The sequence below is a fragment of the Vigna radiata genome, chromosome 11 (assembly GCF_000741045.1).
Source record: "Vigna radiata var. radiata cultivar VC1973A chromosome 11, Vradiata_ver6, whole genome shotgun sequence".
Lineage (NCBI taxonomy): Eukaryota > Viridiplantae > Streptophyta > Magnoliopsida > Fabales > Fabaceae > Vigna > Vigna radiata.
In genome coordinates, this window is record NC_028361.1 from 5,711,574 (window position 1) to 5,739,466 (window position 27,893).

Here is a 27,893-nt window from a genome sequence, read left to right on the forward strand (position 1 = left end):
AGTCTGTGTAAAAAGATTAAAATACTATTTTCAATCTAAAATTTTATATTATTAATTATTTTATTTATCATCTTACTCATTTTTATCTAATATAAAACATTTAATTCATCTTAAATTTTTTATAATGATTTAAAAATTGCTATAGCTGCTGTTATCGCATAGATAGTTTTTAATTGAAGAATATGTTGAATATACTGTTGTCTTTGGTACTAGTTTTGAGAGGGAATTGTGTGCTTTTTCTTCCTTATTTTACAAATGTCCACATTAACAAACATAAAATTAATAATATTATTATTCAATTTTTAATTATACATTATTATCGGGCTGCAAAGCATTACAATGACTAATGTTAGGTTACATCAAACCCTTTTGTTTGAATTTCATTGTCACCATTATTAAAAAAAAAGGCTGACGTTAAGGCCTAGAAAATTTCAGTTGAATTACATTACTACCGTTACGTTTTATTTTAATCATAATCGGTTTCGATACTGAAATGTTAAAACCCTTAACTTCTAATGTTCACTTTTTGTCATATTAAGCTAAGAAAAGGAAGGGTAAGAAAAATAAAAAAGAGAACGAAAGAACAGTATCACAAAAATCAAATTTATGTTATTCCAAATTCATAATTCATGCTCTTTAAAAAAAAAGTAAGAGAATGAAATAAAACTTATTACAAAAGTATTGTATACTATCTAAAAGTAATAATAATTTAATCTAAAATTTATTTTTCAAATATAATTTCAATTTTAACCTTATTTTTCAAAGAAATTTATTTAGAATTGTTCTTACAAACCCGAATGTATTTTGTGAAAATATCTTCTTTTTTATGATTTTTACACACTATTCAATATTTGTTTTTTTAACTTTTTGTTTCTGTTGGTAAAAAGAATGTTTCCAAGAGATTTTCTAAGGCTTAAATTACCATTATAGAAGAGTCTAAATCAATTCTGGATTAAATTCAAAATCTCCTTAAACATGATCCTATTCAAATAGATCACAACTATGAATCCATTGATCCTAAGGCTTAATGGTCAACTTATCTATGGTACAAGTCTAGTTTGTTTTTTTTTTAATATGTATTAATGGACATCGGTATTCGAAATCCAGTCTGATTATTCATGAAGTATCTTAAGATTCTTATGTTAATTATAAGTTATCCAATACTAAGTTTTTCATAACCGTTCTCTAATATATTTAAAGTTGTAAACTTAGCAAGAATATAGTTCTTCAACCATATATATTATAAAATTAATTACTTTTTCATTAGAAAAGATACTTGTTTATTTTAATTTACGTTGGAATATATATTTTTTATGAGAGAAAAATACTTATTTTGATTAAAAATTTAGTGTTTATAGGTATTTATTGATAATATTCACTATGTATACTAGATATTTGAAGTATTTATTAGCTATAGTATCTATAAGTATGGAATATTTTAATACTTTTTTATAAATAGGTTAGATTTGAATATTATACTATCTGTATTTATAGATATCTGAAAAAAATTAAAAATTTATAAAATATATTATTTTAAATATCTACTTATGATTTATAAATAGATAAAGAGATTACAGAATGGGTAAGGAATTTAATAGATAAACATTATCTGTATTTTACCGACTTGTTGCCATCTAAGGATAAATTAAAGTCAATTTTGAACAACTAGAATAAAACATTGCTCCAAGCCGCCTAACTACAATTATTAAACAATAATAAAATGGAGTAAAATGTAGTTTCACTTTTATTAAGTTTTAAATATATTAAATACAATTTTAAACAAATCCTTTCAAAATTTAAATATATTTTTAGTTGTTACTAACATTTTTTGACATAGATATACGTTTTTTTTAACATGTGAATCGAGTAAATTTAATTAGATTTATAACTAATACTATGTTTATAACTAATACTATGTTCATACTAACATAGATATACGTTAATTAGATTTAACATAGATATACGTTTTTCTGGGAGACATTATTATTTTAAATTTTTTTATAAGGACGGAAAATTATTTTAAAAGGCAACAAAATCAAACCTCCATCAGCCACTCCAACACTTGTATAATTTTTGTACACATAAAAGATACATTATGTTATATTGATTGAATGAATTGAGATAGTCAATTTGGAGTCCACTACCAAAAACTACATAGTTAATTTTGATTCGAAACACGTTACTACTTAGTGGAACATTTGGCCAATAAAATTATGAGCGGTTAAAGATTTTAATTTATTTTAATAAATGCGAGCTACTTTAAGATATGTAATAACATCACAATTAGGGTAATAAAAATAAAATAAAATAAAATAAAAGATTCGAATCTTTCATTATTATTCACACTTGAATCGGCTTATATTGAGACCGAAACTGTCCTAAAAATAAGAGGCGAATTCATCTCTAAACTCATCACATCGTCAAACTCAGTGCTTCTATTTTGATCTAGACTTTACGGTTAAGTTATTATTGTTGAATGGCAGCGAAGAGCAAAATCCTGGTTCTCGGAGGAACAGGATACCTAGGAAAATTCATAGTTAAGGCGAGCACAGAAGCAGGACATCCCACGTTTGTGTTGGTCAGAGAGAACACTGTTTCAAATCCTGAAAAGTCTAAACTTATTGAGACCTTCAAGACCTCTGGAGCCACTCTGCTTTATGTATGTTCTTTTCTTTTCATTTAGGTGAAAAATTTGGGCAGTGTTTCAAATTTTGATAAAAATCCCTGTGGGTGATTTTGCAGGGTGATCTAAGTGATCATGAAACCCTTGTTAAGGCAGTGAAGGAAGTTGACGTTGTAATATCTGCAGTGGGTGGAGAGCAGATAGATGATCAAGTGAAGCTCATTGCAGCAATTAAACAAGCTGGAAACATCAAGGTATATGCATAATGTCTTTTGTTACAAAACCTTGAATCAGACATATTGAACTCTGTTTCTTCTGTCATCAGAGGTTCCTCCCATCGGAATTCGGGCTTGATCCGGACCGTCACAATGCAGTTGAGCCAGTGATTAGCTATCTTGAGGGAAAAGCAAAAATCAGAAGGACAATTGAAGCTGAAGAAATCCCTTACACGTATGTCTGCTCAAATGCTTTTGCTGGTTACTGGGTGTCTAAACTGGGACAAGAAAATGTCACAGCCCCTCCTCGGGACAAGGTTGTCATTCTAGGAGATGGAAACGTGGAAGGTGAGCCAAATTATCCATTACAGTTTTTCGTACAAGTAAAAGATAACAGATATGCAATAGAATTGTTTGATTGTTTCAGGTGTTTTTGTGACTGAGGAAGACGTTGGAACTTACACCATTAAAGCAGTGGAGGATCCAAGAACCTTGAACAAAAATCTATACCTCAGACCCCCTGCAAATTTTTTGACCTTCAACCAGTTGGTGTCCTTGTGGGAGAACAAGATTAAGAGTACCCTTGAAAAAGTCTACATCCTAGAAGAACAACTTCTCAAGCTCATCCAGGGTTAGTGTATTATAATTAACTTAATCAATGTTATGTGAAGGCAATTAAATACATTTACATTTAATTAACCTTGATGATTTTGTTTATATATGCAGAGTCTCCTTTCCCTTCTAACTTTACGTTAGCATTAGGCCACTCACTGTGGGTAAAGGGAGATTGTTCAAACTTTGAGATCGAGCCTTCTTTCGGGGTGGAAGGTTCTAAACTTTATCCTGAGGTTAACTACACCACGGTGGACGATTATTTGAACGCCTTTGTCTAAAATCCAGCGAATAAAATCAGAGCATTCTGTGAATTATTCAAGAATTTGTACTTTGTCTTTCATGTAATTACTTACTTATGCTTATGTTGTTGTCACGAGACTCCCTTTGTTATGACTCTGTTAGTGTTCGCTTGGCTTGGTACTGTTTTAAACTTCTCATACTGTTCTGTTCTATCTGTTATTACCATTTGTTTTTTTACTGTGATATTGCTCGCAATAATTTTTTTAAATAATAAGAATCATGTTGATAGAAAAAATAGACAAACAAAGAATGATTTGTGTATTATTTTGATTCTGCATAATGCAGATGCAAATATTTATACATAAGGATTATAACAGAATTAATTATGATTTTATCTAATCTATCAGCTATATACTCAGAATAATAACAAATATAAATAATAACAAACAAAATCTTAAAACCTAACAAGATATTAAATATTAAACCAAATATTAAATAATCTCTCATGGGAGGAGTGGCCTAATCTGTAATGTTAAATATCAATGACTTTCTTATTACAAATTGTGGTGTTGATGGAGCTAAAAGAGGTCATGAGTGTATATAACCCATCTTGAGCATCAATTATACCAATCATTCTCTTAGTGTGTCTGTCTTATATAAAACATTGATTGTCAAGAAATATTAGTTTGACAATTATGGGTTGTGGTAAGCTTGGAAACAGATATAAGATTGAAATTAAATTGTGGAAGATATAGAACATTAGAAATAGACAAAGAATCATTAATCTTTACTGTTCCAAACTATAAGGCTATGGTTTGTTGTCCATTTGGTAGTTTTACTGTGATGAAATCAATAACCTTATAGGATGAATATAGATATAAGGAAGAAGTTACATGATCAGTGACTATCCTGAATCTATAATCCACATGGCATGTATTTGGAGATAAAGTTGTACCAGTTTGATTGATGTGGGAAGTAGTTGTAGAGGATCCCAATTGTAGAGGGCTATCAAATGTTGATATTGTTGAGGAGTGATAGTGCAGTTTATGCCCAGGAGGGTAACCATGCTTCTTAAAGCATTCATTAAGGGTGTGTCCAGTGATATTGCAAAAAGTGCAAATCTTTGAGTTGTATGAATTTGATCTTCTGCCAAAACCTCCTTGATAAACAACCTCGACCTTCTCTTATGTCTTTGTTGTAGGAGAATCCTGAATGTCCTGATGGATAACCAATAATAAAATCATATATAAATTGTTAAAATTACAATAATAAACTTATATACATATATTACTTTACTTTTATGTTAAGACTTAATTGAGTTATGTAAATTTACTTTTAGACAAAAATACATATGTTATAAAAAGAAAAAAATAATAGTTTGATATATATAATTTTTTCCCATTTATTTTGACACTATTTTTTATTTAAAAAATACAAAATTTTATTTTTTTGATTATTTTACTTTTATTATGTGTATCAAATAAATATAGATATGTATCTTCTTATTATTGTTCTATAAAAAAAATGATAAGAACGACGCGTGATAGAAAATTTCCACCGTATACAAGAAACTTTGATTTCAAGGTACAAATGCATGTGCATTTAGTAATCTTACTTTATATTTTTTTTAGCAGTTAAATAAGACGACAATGTCATTGCCTTAGTTTTGGCTTCAATAATTATAATTGTTAGGTAGATTTTGGTGCCAATAGTGTGCACCCTTCTCTTTCAATAACTTTTTAAGGATAAACATTACGTATTTTATTTCTCAGAAATCCTATTGTTATTTGGTAGTAATTTCACTTTCATTTTTAAAAAAAGGAACAAATTTCCAGTACTCAATTTTTCCCAAAGAAGACATCTTGAAAGACAATACTGTACTAAATTTAAAATCTGAAAACTTCGGTTATCAGCTGTCTATCATCAAATCACCATCTTCTTTCATGAAGAACTTACATCTTCAATCCTAACAATTATATAAATTAGTTTTATTTTATTTTCTTAATACTGTTAATTTTTTTTTCAATAAAACAAGTCGTGACCTGAATGTAAATAATAAAAAAATTAGAGGTTAGAAGTTTGTGCAAGCTATCAGTAACCTCCTATTAAGACAAATTCAGCGAGTTTAATAGTAACAGAGTTTAATAGTTAAGTATTTAATTAATATTGTATTAATACTATTATTTGTAGAATCTGATTAAAAAATTATAATCATGTCGTCATTAAAATCCTTTACATACATTCTAATATTTTAATCATAATAATTTATAATAAAATTTGTTAATTGATATTTATAATTTATTCTAACATAAAAAAACTCATTAATTAAGCAACTCATAATTGTCCCCAAACTCACTGATATGAATTACCAACTTTACAGTTTGAAGATGATATAAGTAAAGAAAATAATCTATTGGTTGACAATTTTAAACAACTATACGCTATTATCTAATAGAAGAAAATCATGATGAATTTGCTAAGTTGTAATTTATTTTAAAAATTATTTCTGAATAATTAACAGAGTAAAAAAAAAAAGTATACTAATACACATAGATTAAACTAAAAAATATAGAGCCAACAATTTTTTAAACCACAGGTTAAAAGTTTTGCATTAGTCGTAACAATTTTTGGCAGTTTCCTTGCGACCATTAAAAACATAGTCTTCCAAACAAAACTATTAAGTATATAAAAGAGTTTATTTTGACTAAGTAAATTATAAATGAAATTTTTAACCCAAATTTTCCAAATAAAAATTGAAAGCTCTAACTTTATTAGCCATTTATTCTTATTTTTTCGAAAGGGAATAATTGAGGTTATTTTTTACTGGACTAAATCAAAGTCAAGCTTGAACTAGAAAAATAAAACCTCTCTTTATGTAAGCAACTCAATTATCATTATTAAAATAATGTCAAAAATAATAATATAATGAACAAACGAAGAGGACAATAGAAAAGAACCCATCATCAATCCAATACATCACATATAATTTATTATAAATATTTTCTTTCATAATGCTCGTCTAATATTTTCTAAACAGATTCATTGGAATGCAAAGAAAAATAAAATATGTACATGCACATAAAATCCGTGAATACTAAATGAATATTTGACAATGACAAATAAAAATATTTATTTATAATAGGCGGATAGATATTTGATTTATGGATAACTCTTCATAATTTTTTTAATTTCTTTGAAAAATAATTATGAGTGAGTTTAAAAAAATAAATTATTAAAAAATTGGTAAAAATTTTAACTTCATATATTTTTATTTTTTATTTAAACTAATAAAATTAAAGTTATTTAAAAAAATAGTTTAAATTCTAGCACAATTAAAATTTATATTGTATTAACATTTTAGTCAATAATTATATTTAAATTGTACTTTAAAAATAATTTTTAATTTAGTTTTATATTTTCTAAGTAATTATATATATATATATATATATATATATATATATATATATATATATATATACACACGTGAGTATGCATAGATACTTGTAGTATAAAAGAATCCACTAATATTTTTTTTAGATCTCGGTAGACAATAAAATAAGTAATGGGTTAGATTTTTTTTACAAATCGAGTACAAATATTACATTATCGTAATCAACACATTCTATCCCACACGTTCTTGTTACAATTAACAAAGAAAACTAATTATGATGATTGGAATTTGCATATAAAGACTCTCCTTAGTTTCCAAATAGAATGGGAAGTAGTTAAAAATGACACCAAGAACCATCAAAAATTGAAGATCAGTATCATTGCTCAACTTGTTGTGTGAGAGCATCACAAGTGACGTATAAATCATTCATATACTTGTTATGTCCAGATATCGATGAGTATCGATGAGTCTAGATTTGAGAAGATAATAAATGTTAAATTTTCAAAAGAAGCATGAGATATATTAGAAAAGGCCTATAAAGGAGATAATCGTGTAAAGCATATCAGACTTCAAACTCTCAGAGACGAGCTTGAAATCATGAGGCCGAAAGAAGCCAAATGAGCTACTGAGTATGTCTCTCATTTTGAGATCGTGGTGAATCAACTTGGAAGGAATGGAGAAACACTTCTCACTTGCCTAATAGTGAAGTAAATCTTAAGATCGTTAATTTGATGACTTTGAGAATATAGAATGTGTCATTAAGCAGTCTAAGGACTTGTCAATACTCTCAGTTAAAGAGTTTGTTGGATCATTTGAGTCGTATAAGCAGCTAAAAGAGAAGAAGCAGGAGTTACTTGATAAACTACTCCAAAATAAAGGGATAAACACAAAATACTCAAGACAAAGGTCAACATAGAGGAAGTATAGGAAGCAATCTCGGTGGTAGAAGTCATGGAATGGAAGAAAAGAAAGAAAAGTCCAGCCAAAAAAATTGATGTGACTAAGGTTAGAGACATGTCGACCACAAAGACAATAAAGAAGTCAATTAGATACAAGTTGGTCAAGGTTAAGAAAAAGTCAGTCAAAGCTAAAAACAAGTCAACCATAATGAAAGCAAAGTCGACCATGAAGAAAGTGCAGAACCTGACTATTAATGAAATAAGTAAGCACGTGACAAAGTTGAAATTTAGGAAAGAATGATGAAAGATGAAAGAGACATATAAGTTTACGGAAATAGAAAGATCTTGTTAGATAAATTTAAATATAAGTAGTTCCAAATTGTTATATTAATTGTCTTTGAAAATTATAAGGTATGAAAAATTCTAGTAATGATTAAAACATATAATAAAGTTTATTAATTATAATAATTATAATTAATAAACAAGGGTCATGTTAAATAATCTATAAATAATTCTTGTATTGCCCAATATAAATTTCAAGTCATATTACCAAAATGTATATTGTTGTTCTCAACACAGAAGACCAACTTCTTAAAAACATCCAGGGTCAGTGTATATACTTCCTATGAACATAATGAAAGTTACTTGATCAATATTTAAATTGTCCATAATATACTTTTACACTTTTGTTGTGATCTTATTTTTCTCTGCAGAGTCTCCTTTCCCTTCCAATTTCATGTTAGCAATATGCCATGCAGTGCTAGTTAAGGAAGTTACTTCGAACTATGAGCTTGACCCTTCTTTTGACGTCGAAGCTTCTAAAATTTATCCCAAGGTCAAATACAATACTGCCGACAACTGTTTGAAATCATTCGTCTTAGATTTATGGAAATGCGTAGTTGCTAGTAAACTGTTAAATAAATTTAAATTAAAAAAAATTGGTTAAAAGTGTAGTTTTTGATTTTGTTAGTGTCAGAATGGAGATATTTTTTCGCTATTTAGGTTTTATACGTAACAATTTTTATTCTGTTTTTTACAACTATTTCAATAGCCTTATTCAATTAATGATATGTAGTGCAGTACACTTCACAAGAGAAAAATATTTTGTGTATGAGAATAATCTAACATAATTTACTGCACCCGATACAATAAAAGCAGCATTTGACTATCACATGTTTCATCTGTCTGGCCATCACTCTCAAATGTTTCATCTGTTTGGCTATCATCATCCTCATCTTCATCGTCTGCACTCTGGCCATCACTCTCAGATGTTTAGCTATCATCATTCTCATCTTCAGCCATATCTAGATGTCTAACACGGTTTAACTGTTCCTAAATGGTCAACCAAATTTGGGTATGTCTCTTAATGACCCACAATGCTCGGATCAATCCATATTCGGTGAAATAACTAAAAGAAAAAAAATACTTAAATACCTCTGTGACAGTGTCAAACCACTCATGTAGCTCAGGAGCTTCCATAACATGTTTGGTGACGACCTATTCGAAAAAAGCCTGTTCTTTGGAAGATCTATCTCGTATCTGGTACTGCATGGTTCCACTTGCAAGAACTCTAAATCATTCTCTTGAAGTTCATTCTCTTCATCATAAATGATCCGATTGTTCCGAAATGACCTGGCCCAATAGGGAAATTCCAAATTATTGGACCTTTCAATACAATCAAATAGAAAGCCCCAAGGGCGCCATATTCTAGGAGCCCAAACGATGTGATTGAAAAAATCCTCCTCTATTTGTTACGGGTCGAGGACTCCTACCCTTCTTCAAACTCCTATCCATAGATTTCATAGAGAAATCTCTAATCAACCATAGAATAAGGTCCATTTTGAATCCTAATTAAGGGATTCCTTGGTTCGGACNGAAGAAGCAATGTCACTCGATCCTTATCAAACTGACTGCAATCTTTTTCTGTACGTGAGGATCCCATCAGAGCGCCTTCTACTTTTAATAGGACATGAACTAGATCAGAATTCTTCTTAACGAGTCCATAAGATGTGATCCCATTTTTTTCGACTAAAGTCGGTATTGTATAAACTGCACACAATTGCAAATTTCTGTATTACCTAAAGAGGTAGTATATCACCTCGATAAGGTTAACAAAAGCCTGAGCCAAAGTACATCATATGAGCTCGAGGCCTATTTAGATCCTTATGAAGAAAAATTATCAATAAGGTAAGTTTGAAGAGAAGTTTGAAGATAATGCAAAAAGAAAAGTTGTTGATACAAGTAAATAGGAAAATGATATTTTGACACCAATTTTTTGACACTATTTTAACACTGCACACGTATCAAAATGTGGTTGGACGATTTCAAATTTTAAAAAAATCTTTGATTTTTTTCTTCTAAATATACCATTGTTTCAGCTTTTTTTAATTTGAAATTGTCTAACCACATTTTGACACGTATGCAGTGTCAAAATAGTGTCAAAAATTGATGTCAAAATATCATTTTCCAAGTAAATAATAAATAGATCGACAATTGAGTTAGTAAAAAACCCAGCCAACCACGACAGAAGTAAGCTATTGATGTTTGTTTTCATTTTATTTACCTACAGTCATTTCAGAAAAATTGTTTGAGATGGAGGAAAAAAAAATTTTAAGTTTATGAAAAAATTTTGTTAAATAAACTTAAATTTAAAAAAAATTAAAAGTGTAATTTTATATTTTGTTATACATTGTTTATCTTTTATATTTTTGTACTTTATTATGTTTTTGTACTATTAATTTAATAACCTTATTCAATTAATGATATGTAATAGAGAAAAAATCTTTTTTAGGTGGGAATAGTTTAACATAAACTACGGCACCTAATTCAATAAAAGCAAGCATTTTTAAGTATAATATTAAAGTTATTCATTCCATTTATAAGCTCATAAGTTGTGCAGTATTATAATAATAACTCGATTCTAAAAAGATTGTGTGACGAGATATTAATATATATATATATATATATATATATATATATGAAAGCTTCCTAATAATACACATACTTATACCATAAATAATGACTACAACTAAGAAATAATAAAAACTTATTATTTAAACAAACCATGCTTCACAAAAGTATAAAAAGTGTATGGTGTTTGAGTGAATTTTATTTCAGCGTCATTTATAAATTCTATTCTGAATCAAACTTATTTAATACGTTGCATTTGGCTTGATGAGTTCTTAATTCGATAAAGAACCAAATAAATTTATCCGGTAAGTTTTGCACAAAAAAGTGAATAATAGAGAATCGGACATGCCATCTCATTAATAAAGGCTAAGAAAATTAAGTGGCTAGAAATTCCAAGAAAATAGTAAGTAATTATATTCAAATTTCGCCTTAAATCATATTTGACATTTTCCCATACTTTGGATAATTTCTGGCATATTGTATCTTTTTATCATTAATTTACACTCTAACGGGAATAATTTAAGTTATAGAAATTAAGTTATCAATGTCTCTATATTTGTACTTTTATAATAAAGGTTAAAAGTTCAGTCATAAGTTAATATAATATTTATTAGGGGTTAGATTAATCCAATTACTGAAACTTAATTCAACTTATGGGCTTGAAATCCTTTCGAGAGTCACTCACCAAAAGAAGCATAAAATAACAATTATTCATCCAAGAATGATGTAGAGTATTTGAAAACAGTAATTTTTGACCTTTTGCTATTCTTTTGGCCAAAAGAAGATACATTAATATAATGGTTTCTGAAGAATTAGATAAACGAAGGAATTTGGCGAGATTAATTAAAAAAAGAAAACGATATCATTAGTCTTATTGGGCATTTTGCGTAAGCACCATAAGATTGCATTTGTTCCTCAAAGTTGGGAAATCAGAGAAACTGGTTCAAATATTCATCGACGGTGGTGTATTTGACATAAGGATAGGCCTCAGAAGCCTCGACGTCTCTGGTGGGATCGATATCATACACTGCATCTCCCCTTATCTGCTGTGAATGATATAATGCTAACAGGTAATTATTTGGGAAAGACAACTCTGCAGTCAACCAAAAGCAAAATAAATCAATTACATGCTTTATCTCACAAACCACCACATCAACTGATATACTCATATCTACCCTACAAAAAATGAATGTGTTAAATCACTTACCTTGAATATCCTTCAGAACCTTTTCCTCCGGAACATGGATTTTCTCAAGACTCTTTCCAATCTTTTTCTCCCACAAAGACACAATCTCATTTAAGGTTAAATAATTGGCAGGAAGTCTTATATGCACGGCTTTGTTCAATGTGTTAGGGTCATTCGCTGCTTCCACTGTGTAAGTCCCCACATCAGCCTCGGTCACATATGCACCTGAAACCAGTAACAATATTATATATCTACTCCTTCAACCATTTCACTTTGTCTACGCCNTTATATAACTACAANTTTACACTATGGCTACCTTTGACGTTTCCATCTCCTTGAATGAATATCTTGTCGCGAGGAGGAACAGTGGTGTCAATCTGTGCTAGGTTACGTAAGAAATAACCGGTAAAAGCATGGCAACAGAGGTAAGTGTAAGGAACACCCTCGGCTTCAATTATTCTCCGAATTTTTGCTTTTTCCTCAAACACTTCTCTCACTGGTTCAACTGCATCGTGACGATCCACATCCAGTCCAAATTCTGATGGGAAGAATCTCTGTGGAGGAATGAAATTAGTATGGAAAATGTGGTTATTTAGAATAGATTTATTTTGATGAGGAAGAGAGGCATACCTTGACGTTTCCAGCTTCTTTGATTGCAGCAATGATCTTNACCTGATCTTCTATGAGTAGTCTCCCAAAGGAGCAGATGACGACGTCAACCTGTTTGATGGCGTTGACGAGACTTTGATGATCGTTCATGTCTCCCGGGAGAGAGAGAAAGGAATGGTATGATTAATGGTGTGAAAAGAGAAAATGGTAAGAAAGAAATGAAGAGAGGAAGGGAAGGTACNTGGATAAGAAAAACTCCAGAATTTTGGAAGTTGTGAAGGAGTTCATCTCTGGTTTCAGGATTTGCAGCTGTGACGAGCCTTGGTTTGTTAACATTTTGTGGAGTGTCCCTAACCAACACATAGGTTGGATTCCCTGCCTTCACACTTGCCCACACAATGTGTCTTCCGATGGCTCCTGTCGGTCCCAAAACGAGGATTCTGTCTTTTCCGGCCATGAGAGCAGATGACACTGAAAACAAACACTTAGCAGTGTGAGGTTTTGTGGATTTGGTAGGTAACTGATTAAAGCAGGAATGGGTTTGTGGTGCATAGACAACAACACTTGGGTTGGTATTTATAGGGCAACCCAGTTTGTGGCTTAATAACTCAGTTGATAAAGAAATATGTATTTTCTCACTGAAGGGAGGCTGCGCCATGAATTCAGACTTTGAAAACCAACTAATATTTTACTTTGGTATATCATGTTCATAAAATATCTTATATATCTATACTGTTGATCTCCATTTTTGACGCCTCAAAATAAAGAAATATGTATTTCCTCACCAGCGGCCGTCGGCATCACATAGCTCCATCAATTCTCAAGTCCATAAACAACGAGTAATTTCACTTTCGTTTTGTTATTTTTATCCAGTACAGAAACATGTTTGCAAACAAACAAGAGAGAAATTATCCACTGTAAACAACCTCTCTCAACCAAACAAACAATGTTTAAAACTCATTAGAGCATATTTTCACTTAATATTGTTGAAGAACATTATGCAAATAGTTATATTTTGGTTACCATAAAGTTCCCAAATATTCAATTAAAGAAGTCAGTCAATGGAAATACGAGGCTGTAACATATTTTTTATTGTTTATGTAGAAAGAAGAAAAACGGTCAATTTTGTCCAAAATACTACTATAATAAACAAAGTCAGCCAATGAAAATAGCGCCAGAATATTTATGTCTAACAAGGTCACGTGAATAAACTATCGCTTGTGTCACATAGTATGTGAACTTTAATTATATTATTATTGGCTCAATCTTCTTTTTTTTATGCAACCGCCTTGCATAATTTAAGCAAATGAGTCACTACATTGACTGAAGAAATTTAAAAAATTGATAAAAACAATTTAACGTTATATATTTTAGTTTTTAATTAATATCTAGTTTTTAAATACTTTTCACCTGAAAGAATACATTTACTCAATGTAGAATTAGTTTTTAAATCAGCATTGACTGATACAATAAATTTATGATAAAAAAGCTTTATAATCACATACACAAGAGACATGCCAAAAAAGTTATATCCTAGAAATATGGCTGAAAAGGTTCAGCCGAAATAATCCAAGCTGCATATCACTGTACTGACCCCGGCGGCAATAGGAAAATATTATTATAATCTAAAGTTCTAAAATGGCGATCAAACATATTTTATAGTTGAATTTCTTAACTTGACTTTTTTATTTTTTTAATAAATTGGTTGAAAAGTGGTAATATATTTTTCTTTGGCTTTATATAAAAAAAGAAATAAATTTAAAAACACAAAAAGTGAATAAACACTTCAAGAAAATTAATTATTAGAGTTTGAGTGGTTTTGCATTCCAAAATATATCTATACTAAAAGGGTGGACGCCGAGCATTGATGGTTGCTAATGGAAGTTGATAATTACATTTTTATTATAGTCTATATTATAAAGATAATTACATTTTTATACAATATATTTAAGTATTATTTACTTTTTAAAAAAATTTATTACTATTATTCTAAAGGTAATAAATGGTTATATCTGCAAGAAATTTTTTACTACCTTTTTTTTTTTGTATATTGGTTTAAGAGTTAACTTTGTTAGCCGCACAAGTTCAATTTTAAGAGATTGTCGACATCAAGTTAATTATAATATTTATTAAAATACATTAAAACAATTATAATATTTGTAACAAAAAAAGATAAAAGATATTTAGGAGATGATTAAGATATTAATTTTGGATAACATTTTAAGTAAAAAACAAAAAACTTTCTACAAATTTATTTACACTTGAATAATTAAATCATTAATCTTCTTTTTTTTTTCAAATATTTATCTTTCCCAATAAATCAATAGTAATTTTTTAAAAGTTTTCAACACAAACAAACTATCATCAAAATAGATTTCATTTTTTTTTTCTCTCTTCAATTTTATAAGAATGATGTTTCATTTGTTAGTATCTGGAAGCTCGAACAATTAAAATTAAATATATTTTCAATTTTTAATTCAATTTTAAAATTTTAATTTAATTTAGTTTTTTAACTTTATAAATGTGTAAATTTAATTTTTTTAACCATTTTATTAAATTTATTTAAAATTTTAAACACATATTAAAATGTCAAATAAATTTAATAAAATATTAAAAAAACTAAATTTATATATATTTAAAGTTAAAAGATTAAATTAAATCAAACAATTTTTTTTTAAATTAAGAAATAAAATGATATTTAATCTTTAAAATGAAATTTTTTCGTATTTTTGTTAACGTTGGTGTTTTTTAATTTTGTTATTATTTTATTTATATTTGAAGAGTTTTTTAGAGGATGTTGCATTTATTTTATTTTTTTTTTAACTTTTAAATGATTCAACTTTGTTTTGATTGGCAGGGAGTGATAATCAACAGTGGTGTGCGCCTTGAATGAGGTTTGTATTCATGGATCATCTTGCAGAAAACTAGAAATGACAGTGATGTAAAAATTTGAAACCGATTTCATTATTATTTCTCAGGTAGAATCTTACATTCATGCGGAGATATTGTATTGTTGAAGACAACATAAAAAATAAAACACTAGTTATCAGTAACAAATAATTCAAAGTACAGAGCCTGCAATGGCCGTTTTTGAAGAATTAAAAAAGGATTTATTAAGCTGTCTGCAGAGTGATAAGAAGATATATAGAATTGCATTGACGTGGAAAATCAGAGAAACTGGTTCAAGTATTCATCCACAGTTGAGTATTTAACGTAAGGATAAGCCTCCGAAGCTTCAATATCTCTGGCAGGATCAATCTCATACACTGCATCTTTCCTTATCTGTTGGGAGTGATACAACGCCAATAGATAATTATTTGGGAAAGATGACTCTGCACAAAACCAACAGATCCTTAATTTTAATTTCACAAAACCAACATGTGCACAAAATAAATTAGTGATGTTTAATAATGGCAACATACCCTTAATCTGCTTAAGAACTTGTTCCTCTGGAACATAAATTTTCTCCAGAGTCTTTCCGATTTTTTTCTCCCACATGGATACAATCTCATTTAAGGTCAAATAGTTGGCAGGGAGTCTTATGTGCACGGCTTTGTTCAATGCATTAGGGTCATTCGCTGCTTCGATCGTGAAAGTTCCCACATCAGCCTCAGTCACATATGCTCCTGAAACAATATAATATATGAAATGTAAACATTAAAGCAATCGAGTTGTGTCTAAGCTTTTTATAACAATTATTATAATTGTACAGTATCACTACCTTTGACATTTCCATCTCCTTGAATGAATATCTTGTCGCGAGGAGGAACAGTGATATCAATCTGTGCCAGGTTACGTAAGAAATAACCGGTAAAAGCATGACAGCATAGGTAAGTGTAAGGGACTCCCTCCGCTTCTATTACTCTCCGGATTTTTGCTTTTTCCTCAAACACTTCTCTCACTGGTTCAACTGAATCGTGACGATCCACATCCAGTCCAAATTCAGACGGGAAGAATCTCTGTGGAGGAATGAAATTAGTATGGAAAATGTGGTTATTTAGAATAGATTTATTTTGATGAGGAAGAGAGGCATACCTTGACGTTTCCAGCTTCTTTTATTGCAGCAATGATCTTGACCTGATCTTCTATGAGTAGTCTCCCAAAGGAGCAGATGACGACGTCAACCTGTTTGATGGCGTTGACGAGACTTTGATGATCATTCATGTCTCCCTGGAGAGAGAGAAAGGAATGGTATGATTAATGGTGTGAAAAGAGAAAGTGGTAAGAAAGAAATGAAGAGAGGAAGGAAACGTACTTGGATAAGAAAAACTCCAGAATTTTGGAAGTTCTGAAGGAGTTCATCCCTGGTTTCAGGATTTGCAGCTGTGACCAGCCTTGGTTTGTTAACGTTTTCCGGAGTGTCCCTAACCAACACATAGGTTGGATTCCCTGCCTTCACGCTTGCCCACACTATGTGTCTTCCAATGGCTCCTGTCGGTCCCAAAACGAGGATTCTGTCTTTTCCGGCCATGATATCACTGAAAACAAACACTTAGTGTGTGGTTTTGTTGATTTGGTAGTTAACTCACTAAAGCAGCAATGGTTTTGTGATGCATAGACGGCAACACTTTCATTGGTATTTATAAGGGCACCACAGCTTTGCTTTGCATGCAAACTTTGGCTTCATGTGCTGTCAAAGTCTTTGCATCGAATAAACAACCAATATGTTCAGTGGCCGGCGGCGCTGTACCAATATTGACATTTTCTTTTAGTCAAGCGTTGAATTGTGCACCGTGGTATGAATAGGAAAATAAAATTTTAACCAGTGTCAAAATGGTGTCAAAAAAATGGTGTTAAAATATCATTGTCAGTATGAATATTAATGTTTTTGTTCAATTTCTAATACAATTATATATAGGAAAATAAAATTTTAATATCATTTTTTGACACTGCACACGTGTCAAAATGTGGTTGGACGATTTCAAATTAAAAAACAAACTTTGGTTTTTCTCTTCCAAATATATCCCTGCTTCAACTTTTTTAATTTAAAATAGTCCAATCACATCTTAACACATGTGCAGTGTCAAAATAGTGTCAAAAAATGGTGTTAAAATATCATTGTCCTTATATATATATAACCCATACTCAAGATTTTCCTAAATCTAAAATGATCACACATCAGTTGATCCAGATGTCATCACAGTAACCCAAAGAATATTAGATGTTGCATTATTAATTAATACTTAATTACAAAAAACTAATGTTATTTTTTTTATATTTAAAACAATTTATAATATTAAAAATGTAAATATAAATTGACACTGATCATTTTAAAATTTTAGTGTTTAAAATAAGTTAAAGAAAATGTATTTTTCTTTTAGTTTGTTTATAAATTTAATGTAACAAATATATTAACACGTTTTAACTTAATATATAATAAATTAAAATAAATATTATTTTATTAAAATTAAAAGTATATAAAATAAATTAATATAAATATTTATGGGAAGTGATTGAATGTATAAATTCAAAACAAAATATTTTAATATGTGTATATAAATTATAATTATGTAATTACTAATTTGTTTTTATTTTGGATATAGATAACATTGTTGTAATAAAAAAAATTGAAACTAAATTGATTGAAAATTTTAATAAAGACTAAATTAAATACAATACATGATTATATGTGATAATAACACTAACATGTGATATTATAAGAATACGTGGTATTGTCATTTACAGGATAACACATGGTAAAAAAAACTAAAAATATATAAAATTCTAGAAATTAACATGTAACATGTAAAGATATAATTAATATTAACTCCATATAATATAAATGACTTAGTTAAATTTCTTTTAAAATTAAAATATTTAATTAGACGAAATAAAAATTACTAATCAAATTGATTTTTTTCAATTTAATTTGTAATTTTTAAGGTTTGCTGACAAAAGTAATGTTTTCTTAGGAATTTTGTGCAATAAGATAGCGAAAGAAGAAATTGGATAGCCATTTTTGGTAGGAAAGAGCTATCCAATGCAATCAAACCTGAAGTTGTGTCGTAGTAATATATACACATGTATAGATATATATATATATATATGCTGAATGAATATCATGAATAGTGTGCCATACTTCAACACAATTTTGCAGTGGAAAACTTTATTCGATACATTGACTTGAGTATTCTGTACTTGTTAGATTTTTCGATAATATATTTATGACTGTGTGTACTTATGTATAAATAACAACAAATACATTGTTTAAAGTTTTGAATTAAATAAGTAGGGAAGTGTTCATTGATTGTTCATAAAACACTGGTTAAATTCATCTTCCTATTTTATTTATAAGTATTGAACATTTGCAGTTTATAATGTTTGGATTTCAGAGCTTTTAAATATTAATATTGTTTTATGTTGAGAATTTTTACTCAATGAGAATTTCTTAGATATAAATTATTAGTTACATGTTGTATATTTCAATTAATATTGATGTCTGAATAATTCTTAAAAAAATAACTATTTCATCAAAACTGACAAGTAATCATATACGGATTTATTTGTAGGTAAATTACATACAAATTTATATATAGATAATTATTTATGAATTTCTTCAGTAATTATTTACAAATTTTTTCGTAAGTAATAATCTAAAAAAAAGTATGTAAATAATTAACCTATGAATAACTTACGATTATTTTATCTAAAAATTTCTATTCGTAGAGTATTATTTACGAATTTTTTGGTTTATTTACCCATTTTTTTGTTACGAGTAATGGATTTTTGTCTTGTAGTGTAAAAATGTTAAAAACAAGTAGAAATATTGAAGTAAAAACTATTTGATTGAATAAAATTGATAATACATCAATTGATTGTAACTCACAAAAGAAAAAATGTGTAATAAAAATTGTATTAAGAGAAAAAGTATTTTGAAAATATTAATAAACTTTATGGTTAAAGAAAAAAAAGAATGATTATAAAACTAAAGACCAATATAACTATATTAAAGTATTTCTATTAATTTAAAGTTGAACCAAGATGAAAACAAAAATAAATACAATAACGATGAGATGGATATATACATCCATATTCATCATCATTCTCATATTCAATTCGTATAAAAATTATCTTTATTCATACTTGTACTAATATACTTAGTTAATGCAAAAATTTCTCATAAAAATGGAGAAAATTTCAAACAATACTTACATAAAAATGTTTATTTTTCATTCCTATTTTAGATATTATACAATAAGATGAATATTGGTTCAATAATATTTAATTTTATTTTTGCTATAAACTCAATTGATGGCCACAACTCAAAATCTCTTAAAATTTTGATTATTAGGTGTACCTTGATTGAGAAAATGAAGATAGAAACTTAAATTCTTAATAATCGGAATTAATAACATTTAGATTATATATTTTTTAAAAGGATTCCCTATTGACTTGCTGTGTTTTTAAATTTAATAAATTTTGCTATAAGACCAGAGAAGAAGAATCTATACCACTCTACAAACAATTTATTATAAGTATGAAAAGTCCAGCATAGACATTCAACGATGGAATACGTTTGGTCGCCATTTTAGAACTTTAGATTATAATAATATTATCTGATATACGCAGCTTGGATAATTTCGGCCGAACCTTTTCAGCCATATTTCTAGGATAATAATTTTGTTGTCCATTTCAGATTTATTCACGATATATCAAAGTTATTAATTAATAACTAAAACGAATTATTTTAATTTTTTTTTATCAAAGTAACGACTTAAATTATGGAAAGTGGTTACAGGAGGAAAGAAAATATCTTTTTCCTTTCGGTGCGACTGTTTACCAAAAAAGGAAGATATAAAACGTTAGTCTAAATTAATTTAAATTCATACATTTTTTATTAGATAGAACAAACATTAAAAATTTCATAAGTTAGTTTTTAGATGATCGCGCAGTGAAATTAAAATTAATTATGTGTATATCAAAACTTTTTAACTAGAACCATAAGGTCAATTAGTATACTATAAGGATTATTTATTACACAATCGTCTAATAATCACAACAAAGTTTTTGATTTTTTACCAAGGGTCAATGTCTGTCGGTAATGAAAAATAGCCGCCAATAAATACTGATTTCTGATGGCTTACCGACGGCTTTAAAGCTCATGGTAAATAGTTTGTCGGAAACCTTCACAACAGTCGGAGGTCGTCGGTAAATTTATCGACGACACTTACCGAAGGTTGGAAGTCTTCGGTAATTACAGACGGTTTTTGCCGAGGACTATATGGCCTTCGGTAATTTTCAACAACGTCTACCGTGGATTTAATGGCCTTCGGTAATTACCGGAGGCTTCGAGCCTTTGGTAATTACAGAGGGCTGACTGCCTTCGATAATTTATTTTGTCTGTCGATAAATTGGAGTCAAGATGGTTTTTACCGATGGCTATAGCCGTCGATACGGCCATTGAAAATATATTGTTTTACTTACTATCCTCTTTCTGCACTTCCGAACTACCATGATACACCTGCCAATCATCAATGCATCAAACATCTAGCACACAAAATTTGTTTCATAAAATGCAACTTGCACTCCTTTTTTGTACACTACCTTTCCGCCACAATATACCTGTCTGCCAATCAATTACATCATACATCAATGCACAATATTTGTTTCATAAAATACAATCAATACAGGAAACATCATCCAACTATTTGTTTCATCATATATCAAGCACTCTGTGTGCACTTCCTAACCACCAGGATACACTTGCCAATCAATATCATCATATATATGAAGCACACTATTTGTTTCATAAAATGCAAGTTGCACTGATTTTTGTACACTACCTTCCCACTACAATACACCTGCCAATCAATATCATCATATATATCAAGCACACTATTTGTTTCATAAAATGCAAGTTGCACTGCTTTTTGTACACTACCTTCCCACCGCAATACAATACACCTGCCAATCAATATCATCATACATCAATGGACATAATATTTGTTTCATAAAATACAATCAATATGTGAAACATCAAAACATCAAAAAAATAAGGAATTTGCCATTGAAGGTGCTCCAGACAAATGCCTGAATTTAACACCAAACCACCAGCCATACCAGACGGACCTCCCTAAGACTGATATCCTTAATGAGCAACGACTTTTACGTTGGGCCCCAAATGAACATGCACTTGCCAAAGCCAATCATTGAGTTGCAGTTAGTTCAAAAAACTGATAATCTTATTGTGGTCTACGAACATCATAATATTCAAAGGTCTTAGAAATGAGATTGTTACAGTTAGACGAAGAAATGTTTAGCAAGGACACTCTAAGGGATAACAAACAACATCATAGCAAAGCAAAGTGATGGAGGCGTGAAAGCAGATGCCCAAAATCACAGATCCATTCGTAGCAGGAGCAAGATGCTTGAATTTAGTAACGATCAAATGGGAAAACATACAACATTTTACAACTATAACAAGTGAAACATCGATTTTGCCCCAAAGAGAGGAAGACAAACTAGTCTACGCTAACTGTATACACTAACTCACTCATACTGTAATCCACAAGCTAAAAACCCCAAAGAAAATTGGCAACGAAAGTAAAATTGCAATGAGAAATAAAAAAGAACACTAACCCTTACTGCAATCCCACCGGCAACACCCTCCCTACTCCACGACAGTCGCAATAAATGTCCCAATCACCGTCCCCCAACACCCTTGCAGGAGAATCACTCAAGAAAAGGTCCAAGCGTACCGAAAATCGTCCAATGCGTCGTCTCACTCACCAACCGTCCTCACACCGTCAACGACAACCGTTGTCCCGCCTCACTACGACAACTGAATCAAGGACGACAATGTAGAAAGAAAGGGGAGAAAATGCGCCTGAGAGCAACTTCGAGGACAGTGAGACAATGCGCGATTGGGAAATAGGGTTTCATGTACAGAGATAGGTTTTTAGTCGACCAAAACGATTTGAGAGAAGAAATCCGAAATCTTGGGTTTTAATTATCAAGCACATTACCAAAGACCCAATAGCTGTCAGTAATTAAAATCACCCCAGCATTATCGAGGACTCTATGGTCGTCGGAAAAAGCTCATCGATAACTAAAATCACCCCAAGACTACCAGGATTCTAAAGCCGTCGAAAAATACCCACCAGAAATACCTACGTTCATAGTTGTGAATAAACCATAATCAATCTAATTTTTTAAGATAGGTATTGTAAAAACATACAATTTATTGTAAATGGGAGGGATTATAGACATATGGTAATGAAGAAATTTAATTCCATTAAATTACTCAAGAAAAATAACAAGGATTAATATCACAAGTACATATAGATCAACAAGACTCCTCGTTCATCCAAATTTATTTATTTATTTTTTACATAAAGGCATATTCTTTATTTCAATTGAGCCATACTCGAATTAAAGTTCACATATACACGTCATGCCACAAGCCACAGAATTTATTGACAGCTACGTTAAGCCATGCTGCACAAAATTGACTGTTTGCCTTCTTTCTACATATAAACCATAAAAGTATGTTACAACCTCATATTTCGATCGAGTCACTTCTTTAATGGAGTATTTGGCAACCTTTTGTAATCAGATTATAATTATTTTACAATTAGTTTCTCTCTGGGAATATTAATATGTTCTTCAAGACTAGAGCATATGAATGAAACTCTAATGAGTTTTAAACATTTTTTGTTTTGGTACTTTTTTGTTGCAAACATTGTTAGTTTGCATACATGTTTCTGTGCTGGAAAAAAATAACAAAACGTAGAAGAAAAAGAAGGGAAATAAATAACAAAACGTAGAAGAAACAAAAAGGAAGAAAAATCTGTCTTATTATTTTTTAATAAAAATTATATACAAGAGAATCTTGGTATTTTATTCTTATAATTATTCTAATCTATTCTTATAATAATGTAACATATCCTGCAAATCAGTTATAATAATAATAATATATTTTCTAAATAAAATATTAAGATTTGATTTATTTTCTAAAAATTATTGGTTGTTTATGGACTTGAGAATTGATGGAGCTATGTGATGCCGACGGCCGCTGGTTAGAAAATATATATTTCTTTATTTTGGGGCGCAAAACATGAAGATCAACATTTTATGTTTAGAAGACATTTTATGAACATGATATACCAAAGTAAAATATTCGTTGGTTTTCAACGTCTGAATTCATGGCGCAGCCTCCCTTCAGTGAGAAAATACATATTTCTTTATCAACTGAGTTATTAAGCCACAAACTGGGTTGCCCTATAAATACCAACCCAAGTGTTGCTGTCTATGCACCACAAACCCATTCCTGCTTTAATCAGTTACCTACCAAATCAACAAAACCTCANACTGCTAAGTGTTTGTTCATGGCCGGAAAAGACAGAATCCTCGTTTTGGGACCGACAGGAGCCATTGGAAGACACATAGTGTGGGCAAGTGTGAAGGCAGGGAATCCAACCTATGTGTTGGTTAGGGACACTCCACAAAATGTTAACAAACCAAGGCTCGTCACAGCTGCAAATCCTGAAACCAGAGATGAACTCCTTCACAACTTCCAAAATTCTGGAGTTTTTCTTATCCANGTACCTTCCCTTCCTCTCTTCATTTCTTTCTTACCATTTTCTCTTTTCACACCATTAATCATACCATTCCTTTCTCTCTCTCCAGGGAGACATGAATGATCATCAAAGTCTCGTNAACGCCATCAAACAGGTTGACGTCGTCATCTGCTCCTTTGGGAGACTACTCATAGAAGATCAGGTCAAGATCATTGCTGCAATNAAAGAAGCTGGAAACGTCAAGGTATGCCTCTCTTCCTCATCAAAATAAATCTATTCTAAATAACCACATTTTCCATACTAATTTCATTCCTCCACAGAGATTCTTCCCGTCTGAATTTGGACTGGATGTGGATCGTCACGATGCAGTTGAACCAGTGAGAGAAGTGTTTGAGGAAAAAGCAAAAATCCGGAGAGTAATCGAAGCCGAGGGAGTCCCTTACACTTACCTCTGTTGCCATGCTTTTACCGGTTACTTCTTACGTAACCTAGCACAGATTGACACCACTGTTCCTCCTCGCGACAAGATATTCATTCAAGGAGATGGAAACGTCAAAGGTAGCCATAGTGTAAANTTGTAGTTATATAANGGCGTAGACAAAGTGAAATGGTTGAAGGAGTAGATATATAATATTGTTACTGGTTTCAGGTGCATATGTGACCGAGGCTGATGTGGGGACTTACACAGTTGAAGCAGTAAATGACCCTAACACCTTGAACAAAGCCGTGCATATAAGACTTCCTGCCAATTATTTGACCTTAAATGAGATTGTGTCTTTGTGGGAGAAAAAGATTGGAAAGAGTCTTGAGAAAATCTATGTTCCAGAGGAAAAGGTTCTGAAGGATATCCAACGTAAGTAATTTAACAAATTCATTTTTTGTAGAGTAGGATATGAGTATATCAGTTCATACGCTGGTTTTGCGAGATAAAGCATGTAATTGATTTATTTTGCTTTTGGTTTGACTGCAGAGTTGTCTTTCCCAAATAATTACCTGTTAGCATTATATCATTCACAGCAGATAAGGGGAGATGCAGTGTATGATATTGATCCCACCAGAGACGTTGAGGCTTCTGAGGCCTATCCTTATGTCAAATACACCACCGTAGATGAATATTTGAACCAGTTTCTCTGATTTCTCAAATTTGAGGAACAAATGCAATCTTATGATGCTTACGCAAAAAATGCTCTTTGGATTGTCTAAGACTTCAATAATCATTCATATATCATTGTTTTAATTCTTCTTTTAACCCAAAAGAATTGTAGTGCTGTAATGTGTAATCTGCAATCAATGACCAATACAAAAATAATAATAATATCTTGTGTGAAATGGATCTGTCTTAAGATATACGGTGTGTCTTTACTTCACTAATTCCAACTGTCTTAAGATATATGATGTCCAAGATGTCTTCATATTAACCTTCAGTTAACCGAAATGAAGATTGGATACTGCCACTGACATTTTTTAAGTCGATATAAGTAACCTAATTCAGTAAGAATAATAGATTTTCAATATCTTTTTACTTAACATGAAGCACCTACGGTTTTTATTAATTATGTTGTCTTGTTTTAGAAATATATAAATTTACTCAGAAATATTAATAAATGTCTTGTTGAAAACAAACAAACTTATTATTTTGATTAGGTTGACATAAGTATCACTTATATACATATCGTTATTGTTATGAATTCAAGCTAAGTTTGATATGTTTTTGTGATACCATTCAATCAGGTAATAGTCGAGATCATATCGACCTTATACAATACAAATAATAAAAATGTTATATTGAAATAAAGTTATAAATTAATATAAATATTATTTTTCTTAATATCTTATGCAGTCTATTATAAAAATATTTCGTCACCACCTAAATGAATATACAGACATAGCATCGTATTAACTTTTCTCACAGGACTCTATTAAATTATTTTATCTTTTTATTTAGAAAAAAAAAATATCACAATTATATCACTAAATTGATTATTTGATTGCAACAATTCGCATATTTTAGTGGATAATATAATTACCGTATATTATAATTCAAATTAATCAACTACTACTAAAGAATATTTCGATTCAAATTATTACGAAACTTGTATTTAAATTATATATATATATATATATATATATATATATATATATATATATATATATATATATATATATATATATATGGGGTTTGCTAACGGGTGTACGTCTATTTTTCAGTTGGTACATTGTACCGGGTTTTAGTAGAAAAAAATACCCTCATATATTATGGATTCTAAATTTTAAACTCAAGGATATTTGAATAATTTTCATTCTCAAACTAAAAAAAGAAATCTCCAAACTCTTACTCACCTCCCTCATTCCTCTCAACCATTTCTCTTTCATCTCTCTCACTCCACCATTTTCTCTATTATCCTATGGTAGATCCAACTGAAAAAAAATCAGAAATACTCGTTGTTAAACAATTTATCTTTGTAAAGAGTTGAGTCATTGACATATTCGCTTTCAGACAAAAGTTCATTCAAGATCTCTTCAATTTCGTCATCTTCACTAACCTCTCTAAATTTCATCATCTGATGTTGAATCATCATCTCTTAAAAAACCTCCAAGCCAATTACCAATTCCTTCTAATGCCATTATGCTTGTGAAAATTAGATAAAATTAGATAAGACAAAAATTATAAAATGAAAACTCGTTATAAAATCACTTTTTGTAAGAAATTACTTAATAATGAGTTTTTTTATTTTTCCAGACCAATTACCAATTCTTTTGATGTTATTATGCTTGTGAAAAATTAGATAAAACAAAAACTATAAAATGAAAACTCATTATAAAATCATTTTTTGTAAGAAATTGTTTAACAGCGAGTGTTTCTGATTTTTTCTAAACAAATTACCAATTCTTTCATATGTCCTTATGCTCGTGAAAATTAGATAAGACAAAAATTATAAAATGAAAATTCATTATAAAATTATTTTTTTTGTAAGAAATTGTTTAATCGCGAGTATTTCTGATTTTTTCAATTGGGGCTACAGATGATAGAGAAAGGTTGAAGTGAAAGAGATGAAACAGGGTTAAAGGAATGAGGGAGGTGAATAAGGGTTTTGGGGTTTCTTGTTTTTTTTTTTTAGTTTTGGGAATGAAAATTATTCAAATACCCTTAACTTTAAAACTTAGAATCTATAATATAGGAGGGTATTTTTGTCTATTAAAACCCGGTACACACTGTTAAAATGTACCAACTGAAAAACAGGCGTACGCGCCTTAGCAAACCATATATATATATATATATATATGGGGTTTGCTAACTTGCGTACGTCTGTTTTTCAGTGGGTACATTTTAGCAATGTGTACCGGGATTCAGTAGACAAAAATATCCTTATATATCATGAATTTTAAGTTTTAAGGTTAAGGGTATTTTAATAATTTTCATTCTCAAAATTAATAACTAAAATAAAAAAAAAGAAACCCCCAAACCCTTACACATCTCTCTCATTCCTCTCAACCCTTCCTCTTTTATCTCTTTCACTCCAACCTTTTCTTTTCTCTGTCATCTTTACTCTAACTCTAACCCCAATTGAAAAAAATCAGAAATACTTCCCTTTCATTCTCAAAATTAAAAAAAGAAACCCAAACCCTTATCTCTTTCATTCCTCTCAACCCTCTCTCCTTCATCTCTCTCACTCAAACATTTTCTC

General features: G+C 30.0%; 4 protein-coding genes across 4 annotated transcripts; 2 read left to right on the top strand and 2 right to left on the bottom strand.

Annotated features, from left to right (window-relative positions):
* Positions 1-2,357: 2,357 nt before the first annotated feature.
* LOC106777080 (isoflavone reductase-like protein) lies at positions 2,358-3,912 on the top strand. The gene is made up of 5 exons (XM_014664599.2): positions 2,358-2,659; positions 2,743-2,877; positions 2,949-3,186; positions 3,266-3,469; positions 3,565-3,912. Exons 1-5 carry the CDS (start codon positions 2,477-2,479, stop codon positions 3,729-3,731), a joined length of 927 nt encoding a protein of 308 aa, XP_014520085.1. The 5' UTR covers positions 2,358-2,476; the 3' UTR covers positions 3,732-3,912.
* Positions 3,913-11,596: 7,684 nt separating this feature from the next.
* Positions 11,597-13,255, bottom strand: LOC106778035 (isoflavone reductase-like). Its single transcript, XM_022775817.1, has 5 exons — positions 12,931-13,255; positions 12,710-12,845; positions 12,396-12,633; positions 12,101-12,304; positions 11,597-11,986 (listed from the first exon to the last, which is right to left on the bottom strand). Exons 1-5 carry the CDS (start codon positions 13,143-13,145, stop codon positions 11,823-11,825), a joined length of 957 nt encoding a protein of 318 aa, XP_022631538.1. The 5' UTR covers positions 13,146-13,255; the 3' UTR covers positions 11,597-11,822.
* A 2,375-nt stretch (positions 13,256-15,630) lies between these two features.
* Positions 15,631-17,236, bottom strand: LOC106778034 (isoflavone reductase-like). Its single transcript, XM_014665919.2, has 5 exons — positions 16,944-17,236; positions 16,724-16,858; positions 16,410-16,647; positions 16,111-16,314; positions 15,631-16,020 (listed from the first exon to the last, which is right to left on the bottom strand). Exons 1-5 carry the CDS (start codon positions 17,157-17,159, stop codon positions 15,857-15,859), a joined length of 957 nt encoding a protein of 318 aa, XP_014521405.1. The 5' UTR covers positions 17,160-17,236; the 3' UTR covers positions 15,631-15,856.
* A 6,568-nt stretch (positions 17,237-23,804) lies between these two features.
* On the top strand, positions 23,805-25,535 carry LOC106777314 (isoflavone reductase). The gene is made up of 5 exons (XM_014664886.2): positions 23,805-24,231; positions 24,317-24,451; positions 24,528-24,765; positions 24,857-25,060; positions 25,178-25,535. Exons 1-5 carry the CDS (start codon positions 23,833-23,835, stop codon positions 25,339-25,341), a joined length of 1,140 nt encoding a protein of 379 aa, XP_014520372.2. The 5' UTR covers positions 23,805-23,832; the 3' UTR covers positions 25,342-25,535.
* Positions 25,536-27,893: the final 2,358 nt, after the last annotated feature.

Coding starts and splice junctions, on each gene's coding strand:
- LOC106777080 (XM_014664599.2), top strand. CDS start 2,477: ATGGCAGCGAAGAGCAAAATCCTGGTTCTCGGAGGAACAGGATACCTA. Junction 3,187..3,265: donor AGGAGATGGAAACGTGGAAG/GTGAGCCAAATT, acceptor TGATTGTTTCAG/GTGTTTTTGTGACTGAGGAA. Junction 3,470..3,564: donor ACTTCTCAAGCTCATCCAGG/GTTAGTGTATTA, acceptor TTATATATGCAG/AGTCTCCTTTCCCTTCTAAC.
- LOC106778034 (XM_014665919.2), bottom strand. CDS start 17,159: ATGGCCGGAAAAGACAGAATCCTCGTTTTGGGACCGACAGGAGCCATT. Junction 16,859..16,943: donor CTGGAGTTTTTCTTATCCAA/GTACGTTTCCTT, acceptor CTCTCTCTCCAG/GGAGACATGAATGATCATCA. Junction 16,021..16,110: donor AGTTCTTAAGCAGATTAAGG/GTATGTTGCCAT, acceptor GGTTTTGTGCAG/AGTCATCTTTCCCAAATAAT.